General features: G+C 65.0%; 1 protein-coding gene across 1 annotated transcript; it reads left to right on the top strand.

Moving 5' to 3' along the window:
* Window positions 1-245: 245 nt before the first annotated feature.
* On the top strand, window positions 246-18,082 carry BESB_083370 (uncharacterized protein; the record flags this gene model as incomplete). The annotated part of the gene is made up of 12 exons (XM_029366687.1): window positions 246-875; window positions 1,342-1,507; window positions 2,103-2,268; window positions 2,691-2,868; window positions 3,327-10,927; window positions 11,287-11,397; window positions 11,838-12,866; window positions 13,353-13,833; window positions 14,403-14,504; window positions 14,883-14,962; window positions 15,197-15,702; window positions 15,876-18,082. The coding sequence occupies 12 exons, from the start codon at window positions 246-248 to the stop codon at window positions 18,080-18,082; spliced, it is 13,257 nt and encodes a 4,418-aa protein (XP_029217147.1).
* Between the last annotated feature and the right edge of the window lie 338 nt (window positions 18,083-18,420).

Raw genomic sequence — 18,420 nt, 5'->3', positions numbered from 1 at the left:
TCGAACTTCCCTCTCTCCTCTCGTCCAGCCGCGCGATTCCTCGCTCCGCGCCGCTGACGCGGAAAACCCGCTGCACACCAGCCCCCCCCGAGCCCCATCCCTCCTTGGCATTGTGGTCCTCTCCTCTCTTCCTCCCTCTTTCTTTCCGCCCCGCCTTCGTTCTCTCTCTTTCTCTCTCTCGTCTTTCCGCTCGCTGGGGTTCATCGTCCCCGTCGTCAGACTCGCTGCCCGCCCCTCGCGTTGCTATGCAGCCTTTCCAACTCCGCGGGGGCGCGGGCGGCGACGCGGAGGAAAAGCCAGCGGCGGAGGCCGCTGGCTTTTCCTCCGTGTCTCCGGAGGCTTCCGCCGCATGCAGCCGCGCAGAGGCGCTCGCGGGTCCCCCCGGCGCCCCCGGTGCGTCGGCATCGAGCGACGCTGCGCTGGCGGGCGGAGCTCAGGCTCCGCTTGCGCCGCTCTTCCCGGAGTCGACGATGCTGCCGGCGTTTCGCGAGACGCGTCCGCAGCCGCTGCAGCCGCTGCTCCTGTTGGCGGTCCAGCGGTGCGCGCGGGACTTCCGCAGCTGCTCCCAAGTCGCCTGCGCCCAGATGAAGCTCCTGGCGGGCGGTGACCGCGCCCGCGAGCCCCTGGGGCAGGCCGCAGACGACGCCTACGGGGCCGCGGCTGCCGCGGACGCGGAGAGTCGCCGAACTGCGAGCTCGCTGATCCGCACAGCGCTGATTCAGTACAGCCGCCACAGTCGCGAAATTTTGCTCAAACTCTTCCTCCTCGACGTCGGGTGGATGCTCCAGCCGCGGCACGGCGTCGTCGAGCAGCTTCTGCAGGAAATCGCGGCCATGGAGCAACAGAAACAAAAACTCCGACAGGACGCTCTCATGGTGAGCAAGACTGGGAGGGGGAGGAAGGCGTCGCGCCTCCCGCGACCGCCTCTCGCCGGTGCCTCGCTGCGGCTCGTCTGCTCGATCTGCTGCACCTTCACGCGCCTCCCTTATTTTTATTCGTAAAGTTGTAGACCCGCTATATCTATATATATGTAGGTAGCGCGCACGTAGGTGGTGGCGAGTGCTGTTTGGGGGTCCCGCTTCTCTCTCTCGTGCGGGAGATTCGGGAGATTTCCTCGCGCGCAGTTTACGAACAGCTGATTGACCGTTTCTGCGTGGAAAGCGTCGCTGGCTGGGGATGTCTCGCAGGCGGCGATCGTCGCTGTCGCTCCATTTTTCTGCTCTCTCGCCTTGGAACCGCGAACACTGCGAACGCGGAATTCATGTCCGCGGCAAGGTTACAAAATATTTGCGCACACTTTTTATTGTTTCTTGCTCTTTTTCTTCCTGCCTCCGTGGACAGTCGCAGTGGCAACTCCAGCAGCAGGCGCCCTCGCTGCTTCCGCCCCCGCCGCTGATTGACGCCGCCGTGGACGTTCTCAGCACGGGCAAGTACCTCCGCCTGCCTCTGCTCCTTCCGCTCCAGCTCCTCGGCAAATCTGTCGAAACGACCGGCCGAGAGGCTGAAGGTGAGCCGCCGCTGCCGCCAAACGCGAGCTTTCTACCTCCGAGGGATTTTATATATACATATATGATATATACACTGGGTTTATATATAATATATAAACATCTATATATTTGTATGTATATTTATGTCTGTGTATGTGTGTATACGCCTATATATACGTAAACTGATAGATATATGTATGTATTTGTACGGATGCGCAGCCTTTTGTGTGGTGCGTTTGGCGAGGGCACGGAGTCAGCGGCCGTGCCTCGACGTGTGTTTGCGGCCTGCGCGAGTTCGCCTGTGGACGCGCAAACTGCTTTATAGGCCGATTCATACGCGCGGAGTCGGCGGCAAATCAAGTGGCGTGGACGGGGAGGCAGATCGCCGCCAGTGTGCCGCGGTGGAGGAGCACACCGCTTCTCAGCAAGCTTTCGAGCGAGACTTTTAATCCTCTCTGCGGCGTGTAACGAGTGAAGACAGAAGCGACACTGCGGCCTTGCTGCCTTCGCGTTCGCGCTGGCGAACCTGCTGTCTGGACGATTGTATGCGCATCTCACCACCTCATAACGAAATCCGGAGTCGCTACGGTCGTTGTGTTTCCTTTCTCTTTTCAGACGCGATGCGGGAAGTGCGCCGGCGGGTCGCTGACGCGCTTCTTCTCCGCCTCCACTTTTCGCAGATTCCGAAGGACGAGGTGTACGTACACATGAAGCGGAACACGCACGTGGATGTGTCGCTGCCTCACGAGGCGTTCATCACCGCTGTCTCAGATTTGACTACGTAAGTTTTTGAGGATCTCACCCCCTGCGTCGGCGCCGTTCGCGGCGAGAACGCTGAGAACGGCCGCGCATGCATGGCCTCGCAGGCAAGGCCCTGACGCACGGCTGGGCGCCTGCGTTGACTAGGCCGGCAGCTGCAGTCGAAGCGTGAGAGCCAGCTTCCCAGCAGTTCCCTGCGCCTGGTCGACTGCCCAGAGTTATTTGACATTTTAAACGTATCTTCGATTTGCTGCAGACTCAGTGGAGGATCGCGATTCGAGAGGACTCTGTCTCGGGAGCTCTCGATGAGGTCTGCCTTTGAGCTGCCACAGCTCGGTGTAGAGGGAGGGCGGCGCGGAGCCTGGGGTCCGTCTTTCACTTCCTCCCTCTTCTCATGCGTCACTTTCGCTCTGTTGCGGGACTTTCTTGCTCTCGATTCTTCAGGCTGCAGGCCCTCGTCGCGCGCATCTCGGTTTTGGAGGAAAACGGCTACGGCGTAGACGCGGCGGCCTCCGCGTCGCTCGGGCTCACGGGCAGCGGAGCCGCGCCGCCGCTGGGGGTCAACGCGACGCTCCTTTTCCTGCTTCGCACGCGCCTGGCGAGTGCCTCTGAGAGGCTGCAGGTACGCATCCGAAGAAGAGATTCTGCATCTCGCAGGGCTCGCCGTGGGGCGTTCCGCTCTGCGGCGCCTCGAATGTGTGTGTGTTCGCCGTCCCGTGGAGTTGAGCTTTCGCGCCGCGGCCGCTTCTCCTCACACAGCGAACAATGGATATTTCCATATGCGTAAGCATACAAATAAGTATGTAAGTATATTTCTATATGTTTAAATATCTATGTATATATATGGACGTACACGTGTACGTTTGGGACTGTCCACCTCACTGTCGGTGCTGTGTTGGGCGCCGGTTACTTCTGGGTGCCCCTACGTCATCGTTTTCGACATGAAGCATGCATGCACATATACATTCACTTAGAGATGAAGGCGTGCGTGTTTCGACGGGACCCTATGTGGTTTCGCCTTGCGTACGCGCGTTTTTTTCACTTTTTTCGTTTCCTGTGTGAGTTGCGTCTGCTGTTCAGTTGCTCGAGAGCGAGGCTGAGTTTGAGCGCTGGCGCGCGCAAGTGCGGGAGACCTGCGTGCGGCAGATAGAGGACCTCGAGGACGAGAAGGCGATTCTTTCGGAGCTTGTTCAAGACGATGTCGAACCCGCATCCTTTTCCGCGGCTGCTGCCTCGAGCTCGAAGGCCTCTTCTGGCGCCGCCGTGCCCGGGGAAGCGCCATCTGAAGAGCAAGAGGATATCTCTGCGCTTCTTCAGAGATTCGCGCCTTCGTCGTCTGCGTCTCCGTCACTTTCGCTGTTTCCCGCCTCAGCCTCAAGCCGCGCGTCCGTGGACGCTTTTTACTCCCTCTGGCGAACGTCGCGGCGCGTAGCGGCCTGCCTCGAGATGGATTTGCTTCGCGACCAAGCCCTGCGGCTCCTCCGCGTCTCGCACGCCGCGTCCGCCTCCGCAGCTCGTCTCTCGTGCGCCAGCACGCCGCCGCGCCGACTCCTCATCGCCCACGTGACCTACCGGTCGCTGTCGGTCAAGCAGCTTGCGCAGCACGGCACAGCCACTCCGCATTCGCTTGCCCTCGACTCGACAGCGGGCGCAGGCTCCGCGCCGGCCGCCGGCGACGAGACCGGCGGGGGGGGCAACACGCGCGAGTCCGGCGCACAGGCCGACCGCGTGGCGCCTGGAGAGGCCGCGGCGGCTCTCGAGAAGCCGCGGACGGCGCAAGTCCTCGAGAGCGAGGCGCCAGAGGACGACGAGGACCTCAGAGCGTGGCGAGAGCGAGACCGCGACAGCGGAGAGGGCGACGCAGACGAGAGCCGGGTGTTCGCCCCGCTCGCGACCGCGGCGGCGATCGTCGCGGACGCGGAAGACGACGCGCGCGGAGCACAGGACGGGGTCACGGAGGGCGAGGAGGACGCCGAGAAGAAGGCCGACGACAAGAAGAAAACTTCAGTGCTCCTCCACCTGAAGATCCTCTGCGGGTTCGACACCGCGTGCGGCGGCCTGCGCACGAGGTGTCTGCGTTCGCTGCTGCAGAAAAACGCTTCCGCGCTTGCTGGAAAGAGTGCGCTCGGACCCGTGGCGCCCGCTGAAGAACCCAGCGACAGCGCAGCCGCCCCCACAGGGCAGGGCGAGCGAAGCGAAACAGACGAGGCGCGCGAAGATCCCGAGCGACGCGCGCCGGCGCCGTCTTCGCTGCGCCAAGAAGGCTCGCCACAGGAGAGCGACGAGGCGGCCTCGCCCGTCTCGCTCGACTTTCTCCTTTCGTCCGCGTCGTGGAAAATCTCCGCGCGCCTCTGGCCGCTGCACCCGATGATGCAGCTGTACGAGCAGACGCTGGCGCGGGCGTGCGGAAGTGCCTCTTCGTCTTCGCCTCCTGTAGGGTTTTTGAGCGAAGCCGATGCGTTCGCGCTGTCCGCGCTCTCGGCGCAGCCCTGCTGGAAGGCCATCGAGACGTGGAGACCGGACGCGCTGCGCCTCGAGGACTGGATTGCCGCCGCGGCGGAGAGTCTGTCGCTGCTGCAGCTCCTCACGCTCGCCTTTCACTTGCTGCATCCTGGCGAGGCCTCGCGGCCAGCCGTGCGCCTCCGTGCCACACAGGGCGAGGGCGAGGGGAGCGCCGAGCCCGCCCCAGACGCTGCGGGGGGCCTCGCGGATGCGGCACGGGGCGACGACGCCGTTGTGCTCCGCTGCTGCAGGGCCGCGACCCCCGATCGCCTCGAACTCCTTCGCGACGACGGCTCACCGCTGCAATCTTCGCCGCTGCCGTCTTCTCCTCTCGCGTTCTCCTCAGCAGCGCCTTCCTCCTGTCTTCTGCGCGCGTTCTACTACGGACAGGCCTGTGAGATTTCTGTCGACGCGACGACGGGCGCCGCGCGGCTGCGCTGCCCGTGGATGCCCAGGCGGCTCCGGCAGCTGATTTCGGCGGCACCGCAGCGCTCGCTGCGCGACATGTTGCTTCTGCTTCCGCTGGTGCGCCGCGCGGCCTTCCTGCTGCAGCTGAGCGAGCAGACCGGGGGGTTGGCGCGCGACCGCCGCTTCGACTGCCGAGCGGCCCCGGCTGATCTCGGCAGCTGGGCGCCTCCCTCCCACGCGGTGGCCGCCGTCGAGCGCCTTCTGCGGCGCGACGCATGCGCCAGGCGTGCCCCCTCAGAATGCGCGGAGGGCGGCGGCGCCGAGGGCGCGTCGTCTGCTGCAGGCGGCGGAGACGCGGAGGGGGGCGCCCGCGAGGCGCAGCAGCAGCAGCGACGCACGCGGAACTTCGTGCCGAGGTTCGACTCGCTCGTTGGCGTGCTCGCCTCAGAGGCGGCCGAAGCGCTCGAGAAGCTGCTGCACCTTCGCGTGTACGAGCTCGCGCCGCAGGGCACGAGGCTGACGCAGGCGGCGCGCGCGGGCGCGGGCGGAGCCAAGAGGCGCCGCGAAGGGGGAGACGAAGAAGACCGCGAGCGACAAGCCGAGCAACACGCTTCAGCGCCAGGACGAGACGATGCGAGAGAAGGCGGGGCGGACGCCGGGTCGGCGTCGCGCGAAGAAGACGAGAGCGCGTCGGCTGGCTGCGGCACCTCCATTTACACGTCGACGGCCTTTTTTCGCGTTGCTGTGGACGACGCAGAGGCTGCATCGCCCTCCACGAGCTCCTACGTCTCGGCTGCGGCGTCCTCATTCCTTGTGGCCTCGGTGCTGTTTGATGACGATGTCGTTGGGTGTTCCTACCTCTTGTTTCCCTCCTCGCCGGCGCCCGCGCGCGCCTCCGCGGCCGCCGCGTTCGCAGACTCGCTGGACTTTCTGCTGGCGCCAGAGACTGCGGCGACCGCGGCGCCCTCCTCTTCCGCGTCTCTCGCCACTTCGGCGGCTCGCTGCGCGCCTGTGGCGCCGAAGCAGCGCGGACTCTTCGCCTCAGTCCGCCTTCTGCACACGCCCTTCAGGCTGCGGCTGCGACTTGCGCCACCGCGAGTCGCAGCTGAGGGAGAAGCCAGAGATGACCCCCGAGAAGCGCGCGCGGGCGACGAGCTCCGCGGGGCGTGGCTCCCTCAGGTCTCCTTGGTGCAGTACCTCCACGCTGTGCACGCGTTGCTGAGGCGAAACGCCGAGACGCTGCGGCAGCTTGGCCGCCTTTCAATGCTCCTGCCTCTGGCGCTCCCAGTCACAGCAGAGGCGGAGATCGCACAGTCCAGCGCGCACGCGACTCCCGGGGTGCCATACTCGCCGTCTGAACCCGCGTGGGACGGCCGCGAGCCTCTCCCCGCAGGCGGAGCCTCAGGCGCGCCCGCCTCACTAGCTGGCGACCGCGAGAGCGGTCGGAGCGGAGCGCTGGCTTTCGCAGGAGAGTGTCGCGGCAGCGGAGAAAGCCACCTCCAGGGGCCACCCCCGCGTCGCTGTTTGGATCTCAACTCGCTTTTGTTTGCCTCGTCGCCGCCTCGCCCGTCTGGGGCCTCGTCGCTGCCAGCCCATTCAGATGCGCCAGGGCGCAGCGCACAGGCCGACCGTGGGGAGACGGGGCAGGAAGCGGCTGAGGAAACAGACGGCGACGGCGAAGCCGCGCGAAGTCTGCTGCTAGAATGTACTGTTCACAAGGGGCTCTCCACGGACTTGGCGACCCCGGCAAGCGGAAAGCCGTCACTTCTCGCCCTCCTGTTTTCAACTGAGACCGCATGCCCCCCGAGACAAGCCGATCTGGCTGCGGCCGCGGGGCCTGACTCCGATGCGTCAGCGTCTTCATCTGCCTCCGCCAGCCTTCCCTCGTTTTCGCTGCTCGTGTCTGCCGAGGCGCTGGCCTTCATCTGTCCGCAGAGCGTGGCGCAGCGGAGCCAGGTTGTGCTGCCGGCCTCGGAATTCCTTCAAAGTCTCCAGGGCGACGCGACGGCGAGGCCCGCTCTCGACGCCTCCGCCCTTTCGCCGCATGCAAGTGTCTCTAGCGTCGCAGGCGTGCAGCAGAGCGTGGAGGAGACACCTGGCGACGAAGCCAAGGCGAGGCACCGGCCCCTGTACAGGCTCCAATGGCGAATCGGCGTCGAAGAAGAGGGCCGACGAGGCGGAGAAGAGCTGGCGGAAGAGGGCGTCAGCGCGGAGTCAGGGGACGAAGCACCGGTGGCGTCGCACCTGCCGAAGAGGGCGGAAGTTCGTATCGCGTGCGCCTGCCGAGTGACTGCCACCGAACGTGAGGGAGAGAACGCAGGCGTGTGCAACAGCGCGCAAAGGACACTGCCCGGCGAAGACGGAACCCACCGACAAGAGAATGACCGCGACGCGGAAAGTAGGGGCCTGGAGTTGCAGACCTGCGGCGATTCGTCCGTCCTCGTGTGGGCCCAGTGCGTCGACTGTCGAGCTGAATGCACGCTGCCGCCGGGATGCGACGGCCTTCTCACGTCGCAGCCGACGCGTTCCGACGCGGTCGCGCCCTCAGAGTCCTCTTGTGGCGAGGCCTGCTGCTTCGCGGCGACGGTGGGGCGGTGCCTGGCGGCCTTCCTCCGGCTTCAGGTGTACACACACCTGCAGCGCGAGCTCGTTTTTCTGCAGCGCCAGGCATACGGGAAGGCCCTGGAGATTCGCGTTTGCTTTCCCGGAGCTCTGGTTTTCCGCCTTCACACGCCCGCGCGGCGCAGGCCCGACGGGCGGCACTTTGTCCAAGGGCTCCTCCGCTCCGACCCCTCCTCGCCTTCCGCGACGGGCGCGCTGAAGGCGGAGAGCTGTGCGGACGCGGACGCATGCGAAACGCTGCGATGCGCCATCCGCCTTGCGTCTCTCCCTCACGAGCCGTCGCGCACGGGTTCAAGTCCCGCTCTCGAGCTTCAGAGTCACGCGCCTTCCCCCCTCGCGGGGCGGGCGCGCCTCCAGTCTTCTTATCCTCCTCCGGTCCTCTCGGCGTCGTCGAGGGCGCCTGCGCTCGGCGTCCGCTTGGCCGCGCTCTCGGCTTTGGCCTCGGAGTCGTCGTCGTCGCTGCTGTCCTTTGGAGTCGAGGCGAGCTCGCCGGAGCTCTCTTGGCTCTTTGCGCGGCAAGCGGAGGCCGCCGCGCGCCTGCTGCCAGCGCAGCTGGGCGCACTGCTTCAACTCCTCGCGAGCAGCAGCGAAATGCTTACTTCCTACCTCTCGCTTCACTTCGCGCTGCTGCTCAGTCGCCCCGTGAAGCGCGGCTCCACCCTGCATCTCCACCTGCAGCGAGACCAACAAGCGCGCCTAAAAGCCTTCAGGCGGAACGCGCTCTACGGCGCCCTCCTCCCACTCGAGCCGTGCGCGGCGGAAGCGGAAAGAGGCGCGGCTCTGGCGACGGAGAGCGCGGGTACGCCGCCGGCGGGCGCCAGGCCTGAAGCGAGCGAACCTGGCGAAGGCGCGAGCCCTGATGGCGGCGGGGCGCAAGGCAAGACGAAAGCGGAGGCAGTGGAGGCGGAGACGCCCGGAGATGTCGGCGCCTCGGGTGCGGAAAAAGCGGCCGCTAAGGCGGAGACGCGCGAAGACGCGGGCAAGTCGCAACTCAAGTCGCAAATGGCGTTCTCAGACTTCTTTGCGTCGCCAGACGCAAGCATACGCGCCCTCGCGGACGCGGCGGCTGCCGCCGGCCTGGAGCTCACGCCGGTTTACATACAGTCGATGACGCCGGCGCGGACCTCCCCGCAGGGGGCTGTTGCCCCGGCCGCGGCGGCGGGGTCTGCGTCTTCGTCTGGCTCTTCGGCTTCGTTTTCGGCTACCAGTTGCGGCACGGGCGCTGCACGCGGCGGCGCACTCGCTTTAGGCGCTGCGGAGGGCCGAGGCGTGTCGCTCGCGGAAGACTTGAGCTTCGCATCTGCGTCGCTGCCTGCGCTGATTCTGCGCGTCCCCGGGCTGCCGCCAGTCCTCCTGCGCCTGGACGATGGCTGCCGCTGCTGCCTGCGGCTGTATATCGTGCTGCAGGAGACGCGCGAGCGCCGCCCCGAGGCCGGCGCGGCTTCAAAACACGCGTCCGCCCAGGGCAGCCTTCCGAGCACCCCTCCCGGGACTCCGGCGGGCGCGCGCGAAGCTCTCGGCGCGTCGGGCTCGCCGCAGCGCGCGAGCGCGCAGAGCGGGAAGGCTGCGAAGCCGGAGCCCGGCGGCACCCACGCGCCGGCGAAGACCGTGAAGTTCGTAGACATGCATGCCGCGGCGTCGGTTGCGCAGCTCGTGAGCATGTATTTTGAGGCGGCTAAGCAAGGGCAAAGGATGGCAGCTGCTGCGGAGGAGCTCCGCGCCAAGATCGTTCGCCACGCGTCTTTCGACGTCCTCCTGCTCGCGTCCTTCGCCGCGGCGCTCAAACACTTCGCCTCAGCTGCATGCGCCTCGGTTCGCGCGGAGCCGAGCGCCGACGCGCTCGCCGAGGGCGTCGAACGAGAAGGCCTAGGCGTCGCACGGGGAGACGGGAGTCGCGTGAAGCGACCGCGGGAGGGCGACGACGACGCGGCCCCTGCGACGGAGGGGGCGGCGGCGCGGCGCGGCCCGCCGCTCGCGCCCTCTGTGTCGTCCTCCTTCCTCCTGGGATCCACGTCGCCGCGCGCCTCAGACGCGGCGTCTCGCTCGCCGTGTCTCGCGGCGGAGTTGCCGCCTCTCTTCTCTTGGCTAGGGACGTGCTTCAAGCTCTCCTGTTCTTCGCCGCTGCTTCTCGGCGGCGCACACTCGCTGTACGCAACGAAGCCCGTCGCCTCTTTGTTTTTTTTTCCCGGGCTCTTGCTGCCCCAAGTTCTGCTCCCGCTGCTCCAGCTCTGCCGCGTCTTCGCCGTCTACTGTACTGCGGAGGTGGCGTTCAACTCCCCCGCGGCGCTTCTGCTGTCGCCGCTGCCCGCTGCGGCTCCGCGCTCTGCGCCCGCGTCGTCGCCGTCGCGTGCATCTTCCGCGAACGCTGTGGAGGTGGCTTCCGTCGCGCTGTCGGCCGCCGCGTCCAAGGCGCCGCCGGCTTTGCCCGCGGAGGCAAAAAAGGAGGAACGGCACCACCTGCCGGGAGTCGAGAGGGAGGGCTCGCTTCCAGCCTCACCGTCGGCCTCCGCCGCCGCCCAGCCTCCGAAGCCTGGGGGCGGAGAGACGGGCGACGGCGCCGCAAGCGCCTCTCTCGCGCTGTGGATAAGCTACACAGATTTCGCGTCCAGGCACTCTCGATGCCAAGTCCTTCCAAACGCCGCCGTCGTCGCGTCCACCGCGACCGCCGCCTTCGCTGCCTCCGCCGCCGCGCCGCCTCACGCGGCCTGTGCGCCTTCTCTCTCCCCCTTCTCGTCTTTCACGCTTTCCTTCTCGCGCGAGCCGAGCGCGGAGGCCGCGCAGCAAGAGGCGCCGTGCGCCTCGCCTTCTGGCAGGGGGCTGTCTGCGGCGAAGCGCGAGGTCGTCGCGCCGCACGCCGCGGGCGAGGTGTGGAGCTTCGCTCGGCTCCAGCTCTTCGCGCTGCCCTGGCCGCGAGAGACCTGCGGCCTGCGAGAGCCGCGCGGAGGCCTGCAGGATGCAGCTGCCGAGGGTCACAAGGGAGAAAGCGACTCGCGCGTGCAGCTGCGCTGGACGCCGGCAACCTCTGAAGCGCTCCTCACGCCTTGGGGAGCGACGACGCGCTTCGCCGAGGTGCAGCGCGACGCGCGAACGCGAGCAGAAGAGGAAATTCCGCCTCTGCTCCCGCGGCTCGCCGTCGATGAAGAAGGACGGTACGAAGCCGCCCGCGCGCTTTTCTCCATACGCTTGGGCAGAGCGAGCGACATGAAGGCAGTCTGACGCAGCTCCTCCACGCCGAGCGGCACGCATGCGTCGCGCAGTTTAGAGAGAGCAGACACGAACAATTAAACAACAAACTTGATGCGCGGGGATTCTATCACCAGCTTCGCGGAATGCACTAAAACCTGCCGAGGCTGCAAGAAGTGCAAGTCCTTTTGTCTCTCGGTCGGTGTATTCATGCTTAAATTTAGCGTGCATGACCGCTGTGCGATGCTGTTTTTTTCTACGGAGGATGTGCACCGGAGGATTGATCAATCTTCCGCGGTGCATGCGTCGGTGTTTTTTTTTTCAGCACACGCATCGTGTTGCCGTTCTTTCAGCTCCGCCTCTGCCCCGGTTCAGCGCCGCAGGCGGAAGCGAGCGGCAAGCAGCGAAGTCTGTCCGTGCTCCAGGGCTTCGTCAGGTGAGTTTGGATTCTTCATGTGGACTCCTGCGAGGAGTGAGCATCTGTATACATGTAAATATATATATATATATATATATATAGCCATGAATACATTTTCGTCCACATGTGTATGTATATATACACATATATACACATTTATATATATATATATATATGCATACGGGTCCTGCAGTGAAAAAAGGGATGTCGATTCCCGGCGAGATAGTCTGGCCCCTCCGCTTTTCTTCTCGGTGTCGTCCCGTTCGTTGCTTGCTCTCGCTTGTTTGCAACCCGCCGCTCCCACACTTGCTGTCTCGCGCCTCGCCTTTGCCCTCTCGAGACTGCCATCTGCAAGTGTACGTTTCCAAACACAGCGGAAACGCACGTACCTGCGGTGAGGTCCCCGTGTGGGCGTCCACTCCGCCTGTGTGTTGGCCTGTGTTTTCGTTTCTCTGCAGCTACGTCGCGCCTTGCCTGCCGCTGAACAACATCCCGACGTTCGTCGCGCACCTGCTCTACTCGCTCTCCCGCCGCGATCGCCAGGCGGACCCGCCCTCGCCGTCGTCAGCGGCCGCCGCGGCCTCCGGCTCTTCACGTGACGCGCTGCAGGAGACTGGCGCTTGGTTTTTGCAGCCGCTGCGGTCGCTTGCTGTGCACCTCGCGTTCCACGCGGCGCTCATCTCGCTCCGGAAGGAAAGGGCCGCAAAGAGAGGCGACTGCGCAGGCAACGCCGCTTCAGCGGGCGACGAGGAGGCCGCGCGAGGCAGCAGGAAAGACCGAGAAGACCCCCGCGGGGCTTCGCTGCCCTCCGCCGCGCCCGGCGAAGACGCCTGCGTCATCTACCGCATCGTTTACGTGACAGGGTACCCCGAGCGGGCGGAGGAGAGCGACCGCCGAAAGGAAGTGGAAGCAGCGCCACAAGTGGAGGCGAGCCCCGGCGAAGCGGCTGCGAGTGCTGCGGCGCGGCCGCCGCCTCTGCGTGCTCACGGCCGCGCCTCTGCAGAAGACGCAGGCGCATCGCGCGTGAGGGAGGAGTGGCTGTACCGGTGCCTGTATCCCTCTCTGGCGGACTCGCTGAACGCGGACTTCGCCTTCGCGCGCTTCGCGGCTCTCGTCGCGGAGCTCTACGACGGCCTCGCGCAGGTCGCGCCGCTCTACTTGAACGAATACTGCCGCATGCGCGCGGTTCTGAGCCAATTCTTCGCTTACCTCGATGCGCGCGACTGGCGAGTCGACCCCCGAGGAGACCCCGAAGTGCGTGCACTGGTCGGCGACGGCGTTGGCGCCCAGGCTGCGCCGGCGGCGGCCACGCAGCGCTCTGTAGGCGAGGAGACACAGGGCGACGGGGCGCGGAAGCCTGCAGGGCCCCGCGACCCCACTGCGCATGGCGGGGACGTCGAGACGCCCCACGGCCTGCCGCTTCTCGTTCCGCTGCCTAAACTCCCGTTCATTGAGTGCCGATTCCTCCCGCAACACGCGCCGGATGGGTGAGTGCTTCAGGCGAAACGGGAACGCGTGTATACGTGCATCAGGACCTGCCGCACATATGGACACTATCTATCTATCTATCTATCTATCTATCTATCTGTCTATCTGTCTATCTGTCTATCTGTCTATCTGTCTATCTGTCTATCTGTCTATCTATCTATCTATCTATCTATCTATCTATCTATCTATCTATCTATCTATCTATCTATCTATCTATCTATCTATCTATCTATCTATCTATCTATCTATCTATCTATCTATCTATCTATCTATCTATCTATCTATCTATCTATCTATCTATCTATCTATCTATCTATCTATCTATCTATCTATCTATCTATCTATCTAGGGGTTTTACCGGGTGCTGTGCTTTTCGGGTTTGCGGATGCTCGTCCTATCGGAACTAGGAGGGGGCGTGTTTCATCTGTGTCGTTTGCCGGCTTTCACCGCCGTGTCTGCTCGCTGCCCTTCTGTCTTTCCTTCAGGCTCCACATGGAGTTCGCGTTGCATCGTCTGCTTCCGCTGCACCACTGCCCCTTCTACTCGGTCCTGCACTTCCTTCACCTTCTTCCGCCGCGCGCGGAGCTGCCGGCCTTCCTGCCGCCGGCGTCTTCGCCGCCTGCGACGCAGCCCGTTCTGCTGCTGCAGCCCCGCGTGAAGTTCGCCGCAGACGCCTGCTGCTCCGCCGGTGGCGGGCCTCGTGCTGCGAAGCCTGCGAAAGCGAGCCAAGATCCCGCGCAGGCCGAAGCGCCGCCGAAAGAGGAGACGCCGACGCGCCCCCCCGACGGCCCGCCTGCTCTCCAGGGCGCCAGCCACGCGCACCAGCCCGGTCTCGCGCTGGCGCGGGCTTTCGCCCCGTTCACCGTCTACCGCTGCTTCACGGCGACGCTTCACGTCCAGCCATTCCCGCCGCCGCACGTCTCCCACATCCACATTCGCGGCATCAAGCTCCCTGCGCTGCTCCAGGTAAGAGGCGAGACGAGAGACAGAGGCCCCTTTCAACGAGGCAGGCGGCGTGGACATCCGAATTGCAGCGCTCGCGGGGAAGAGCTGAATCGCGAGCTTCCCGGCGGACGAAGGAGTCTCGGCCAGGGCTCAAAAGGCAACGAAGACGCGGGATCGCTGACCTCTCCCGCGTGCAAGGCAGGCGCGCTGAATCTGCATCAGGCAGACCAAGCTCACGCCCTGGGAAGCCATCCGTGTCCTGATACGCGCACGCTCTCATACTTCCATGCAAGACACCTATATATATATATATGGCGCTAAACGTATGCGTATCGGTGCAAGCCGTACATATATATATATATATATATATATATGTATGGGCGTAGGTATGGAACTTATATGTGGTAGTGTAGTATATTCTGTTGTCCTATTATATATCTAGACATGCGGATGCGCAGACAGGATTCCTCCTCCGCATCTCGTCCGTCTGCAGGTTCACCTTGTGGCGTTTTGATTTGAGTGACAACTCAACTTTTGTTTTTCGCTGATCCCTTCCTGTTTTCTCCGCTTTCGGCGTGTCGTTTTTCCAGGAATTGCAGCGCCATGAACGTCTGGTTTCCACGACCGTTTTGAAGCCGCAAATGGAGCGCGCCTCCCGGGAATTTCACCTTGCGATTTCGTATTCTCTTGCGGTGAGACAGGAGGAAAAGGTGGACGTCAGGCGAAGCAAGCAAAACTCACGTTGCATGCGTCCTGTTCCCGTCGATTGGAAGCAGTGCATGAGATCTACCTCCGCCGGTTGCTTCCCTTCTCTATACAACTTCTGTGTCTTCTATCAGGCCGTGCCTCTCCTCGCAGCTGGCATGTCTCTTGCTCATGCGGTATCCGGGCATATTTCGGTTTATCTACTCGGCTCTTTGTCGCTCTTTTGGAAGCGTCCGCGCTCAGCCTTCCACTAGAAAATATCTCAGTCTCTCTAGGCCTGCCTCGAGGTATTTCTCCAGTGTATAGCCGTGTGGACTCCTGATTTTTGCACGCGGCTCTTTCCTTGCCCCTTCTTCTCCTCTCAGGCGTGTGCTGCCTTGTTCTTCGGGGCCGTCGACTTCGATTTCCTCGCGCGCGCTCTCCAGAAGCTCGCCGCTCAACTCCAGTAAGTGCCTCTCTCGTTCCTCCCCGCGGCGCTCGTGCACTCCGGGTCGCCGCTTGGCTGGTGGGTGCGGCGCATGCGAACCGTCAGACTCAGAACTCAGACGCGTAACTTCTACAGTCGATCGCGCCATCTTAGAACAACAGGGGCGGGTGCGCGCATCCATTCGGCCCGCGGAAGAAGACAACGGCTGCGGCCACTTCACAGAATCCTGCAAGTTATTTGGTTTTTGCGCAGATCTCTGGAAGGCCGCGAGGCTGCACTCGGGAAACTCGTGAAGCGCGAGCCACACGCCCTTGTCTCTTCGCCGGCCGGCTCGGTCGCCGCCCTCGCGTCTCCGCTGTCGACGCCTGCGCCCGTCTTGGCGTCCTCGCAAGGTCTTTCCCAGGCTGCGCCTGCGCACGCGCCTGCGGCGTCTGCGTCGCTGCGTATAGGGGCGCAGGGAGCCTCAGCGCCTTCGTCGTCGGGTTCTCCAGCCCCTGGGGGCACAGGGCCGCATGCGGGAAGGGTTCTGCTGCAGAAAGCCGCGTCGGCCGTGCACGCCGCCCCACGGCACATGCAGCAACCTCAGGACTCAACTCGAGGCGCTTCGCCTGGGGGAGTTGCGGAGTCTTCTCGTGACGCAGCCCCGGGGGGCGGCGCCCAGCAGCACGTCGCGCGACCGAGCGAGCCCAGGGGGAACGTGCCGAAACAGATCGTCGGCGGCCAGACTCCAGCCACGGGGGGGGGGGGCGCCCCGGAGCGTACGAGCGCCACGGCGCCGCGGCGCCGAGCCGGGAGCTACAGCCTCATGTGGCCGCGAGCTGGGCCCCGGCGGCAGGGCGCAACGATGTGGCGCCGGCGGGAGCCGCTGCGCGTTTTCCCCCCGGCATGCATGCGCCACGCGACCTCACCCAGCACGCGGACTCTGTGCCAGGACGCCCAGCCACAGAGGCGGCGTTTTCGGGGCAGGCCCCGCCCTCCCAGCAGGCGCCGCACGCCGCGAGGTCAGTCGGCTTGGAGCACGCGCACGGAGGGCGAGGGGCGCAGACGAACGCTGGCCCTGCGCAGCCGTTCGTTCCGGGCGCCAGAGATGAGCTCAGTGGCGCCCAGCGTGTGGGTCGCGAGGGCCTGCCTCCGGCGTCGCGCGCGGAGGAGAGCCCGCAGGAGTTCGGCCGTGGTCTGCCGTCTCCGCAGACGGTGGATAGGGGCCTCTCGGCAGTGCTCGGGCACTCGGGCGCCCATCCGATGGCGTCCGCGGCGGGGCGAGGAGGTCACGGCGCAGTGCCAGGGCTGCAGCAGCCAGGAATCGTCGGCGCGCCTCGGGCGGGCGCGGTCGGCGCCTCGCCCCAAGCGCTCTCTGTGCAGAGACACCCCCACCACTTACATCACCCGCCGCTGGCAGCCGCGAGACAGATGGCGTACGAAGGAGTCAAAGCGCAAATGCAGCCGGGGCCGGCAGCCGCGGGGACCGGCGCTCTGAGGCGGATGAGCGCGGCGCAAATGGTGGAGGCGGCGTGCGCTGTCGCGACAAACCCGGATCAGGAACAGGCGCCGGCGCACCCCCACGCACTGCACGCGATGCAGCCAGCGGCACAGCAGCAGGTGCACCAAGCTCGGCATCCTGCGTACGCCAAGGACTCCTCGCAGGTGGCATACCCCCATGGCGTGCTCGCTTCTCAGCAGCCAGCTCAAGGCGAGGGCGGCTTGCCGGCGATGGCGCACGCAGGACTGCATCCCGGCTCTGCGCCTGCGTCGCAGCAGATGCATCTCGCGTTGAAATCAAGCAGCGGCACACAGTTTGCTCAAGGGCACTCGCCCCCTCTGCATGTGCGCCAGGCGGTGCCGGGGGTCGCACAGAGTCAGCCACAGGCCGCGCCCCTCGGCAAGGAAGGCTACAGACTGCCTGGGGAGCGTCAAGACCTTGGGCGACTGCCCGCCTACACTGCCGGCAGTGGTGGAGGGGTGCGCGACGACGCGACGGGGGCGGCTCGCATGCAACCTTCGGAGGCGTTTCACGGAGCGCACGAAGTTTCGGCGGGCAGCCATCCGCACCAGGGCGCGGCGGCGCCGCACTACCATCCGCTGCAGCACCAGCACAGCAGCCAGCAGCCGGGCAGGAGCCTCGCTGGGCCCAGCCCGCCGCACTTCGCTCAGCCGCAGGTGCGAGGCGGGGGACGGCAAGACGCTGTGCCGGTCGCTCACTCTCAGCACGCCATGCGCCCTGGTCACCACTCCTCAGGCGACACTCGAGAAGCGCTGATGCTGCAGGAAAGACAGCGACGCCTGCAGCAACAGCAGGCCGCGCACCAACACGCATTGCACCTGCAGCAACAAGGCTACGCGGTGCACACGCAAGGCGGGGCGCCTGGAGGCGGCCTGCCGGCCGCTGGACAGGGGTCGTCAGCAGCTGCCGCCTCGCGTGGCGCAGGAAGCACCCATCCGCAGCATGCGGCGACGGCGTGCCGGCCAAGAACGGGAGACGAGCACCTGCAAGGGACGCACCCGCTCCAGGGTGTGGCTAGCCAGGTGCGGCCTGCGCCTGGAGCCACTTCCGATGTTGATGCCCAGATGCCCCCCCTGCGTGCCAAAGGGCCTGAGGCCTCTGCCTATGGCGCGTACGGAAACGTGGGACAAGGGTATCCACAGCCGGGCAGCTGTAACGGGGCTGCGACGGGACGCTTTCCCCACCAAACGCCCCCTGCAGCCGGGATGCCGGTGACGGCGCACAGCCAGCAGGCCCCACCCGCTGGCATGCATGTACAGGGACACCCTCACATGCAGCATTCGCAACAGGTTGAGCAACCCGGCTGTCGGCAGGCCACGCATGATCGCGTGGCGGCCAGCGGGCCCGGGGGATTCGGCGGCGTGCCCCGCACGCACTTGCCCCAAGCAGCCGTGGCGATGCACCCGACCGCACAGACTGCGAACGCGCAGCACGCGTTCCATGCGCAACGCGATATGTATCCGCCTGGCAACCGCGAGACAGGGACCGTGAACTACGCGTACCAAATGCAGCAGCAGCGTCACGTCATGCTTCAGGTGCCCCACCAAAGCAGCAGTCAGCCAGCGCATGCGCACCATGGTCCCCACCAGCAGCCTCATCCAGCCTATGGGCAAGGAGGCGGACAAGGCTGGCATTGAACTCCGAAGGCGTACAGACGTTTGAGCAAGGAAGTGCCGGCGGGGGGGGGGAGAGGAAGGGGGAAGGGGAAGAGGGGCAGTTGCCGCAGTAACGCCGATAACTGCCAGTATCGGCACGAGCGGCAATATGGCACATACTGTTGTTCTGCTTTCTCTGCAAGAAAACCGGATGGCAAAACCTGACACTGGAGGTGCCTTAAGGCGCTGAAACGTTTGGAAGTTTCGTACAGTTTGCCTCCCGTGCTGCTTCCTCCGTGCCGAGGAGGGCCGTCTGGGTTTCGCGGCTTCTTTACTGTGCCGCGGGGCGCTCGAACAGATCTAGACAACACGGTGCTAGG

Source organism: Besnoitia besnoiti, chromosome VIII (assembly GCF_002563875.1).
Source record: "Besnoitia besnoiti strain Bb-Ger1 chromosome VIII, whole genome shotgun sequence".
NCBI lineage: Eukaryota > Apicomplexa > Conoidasida > Eucoccidiorida > Sarcocystidae > Besnoitia > Besnoitia besnoiti.
The sequence above is the reverse complement of the archived record's forward strand: the minus strand, read 5'-3'. Positions and strand labels throughout refer to the sequence as shown.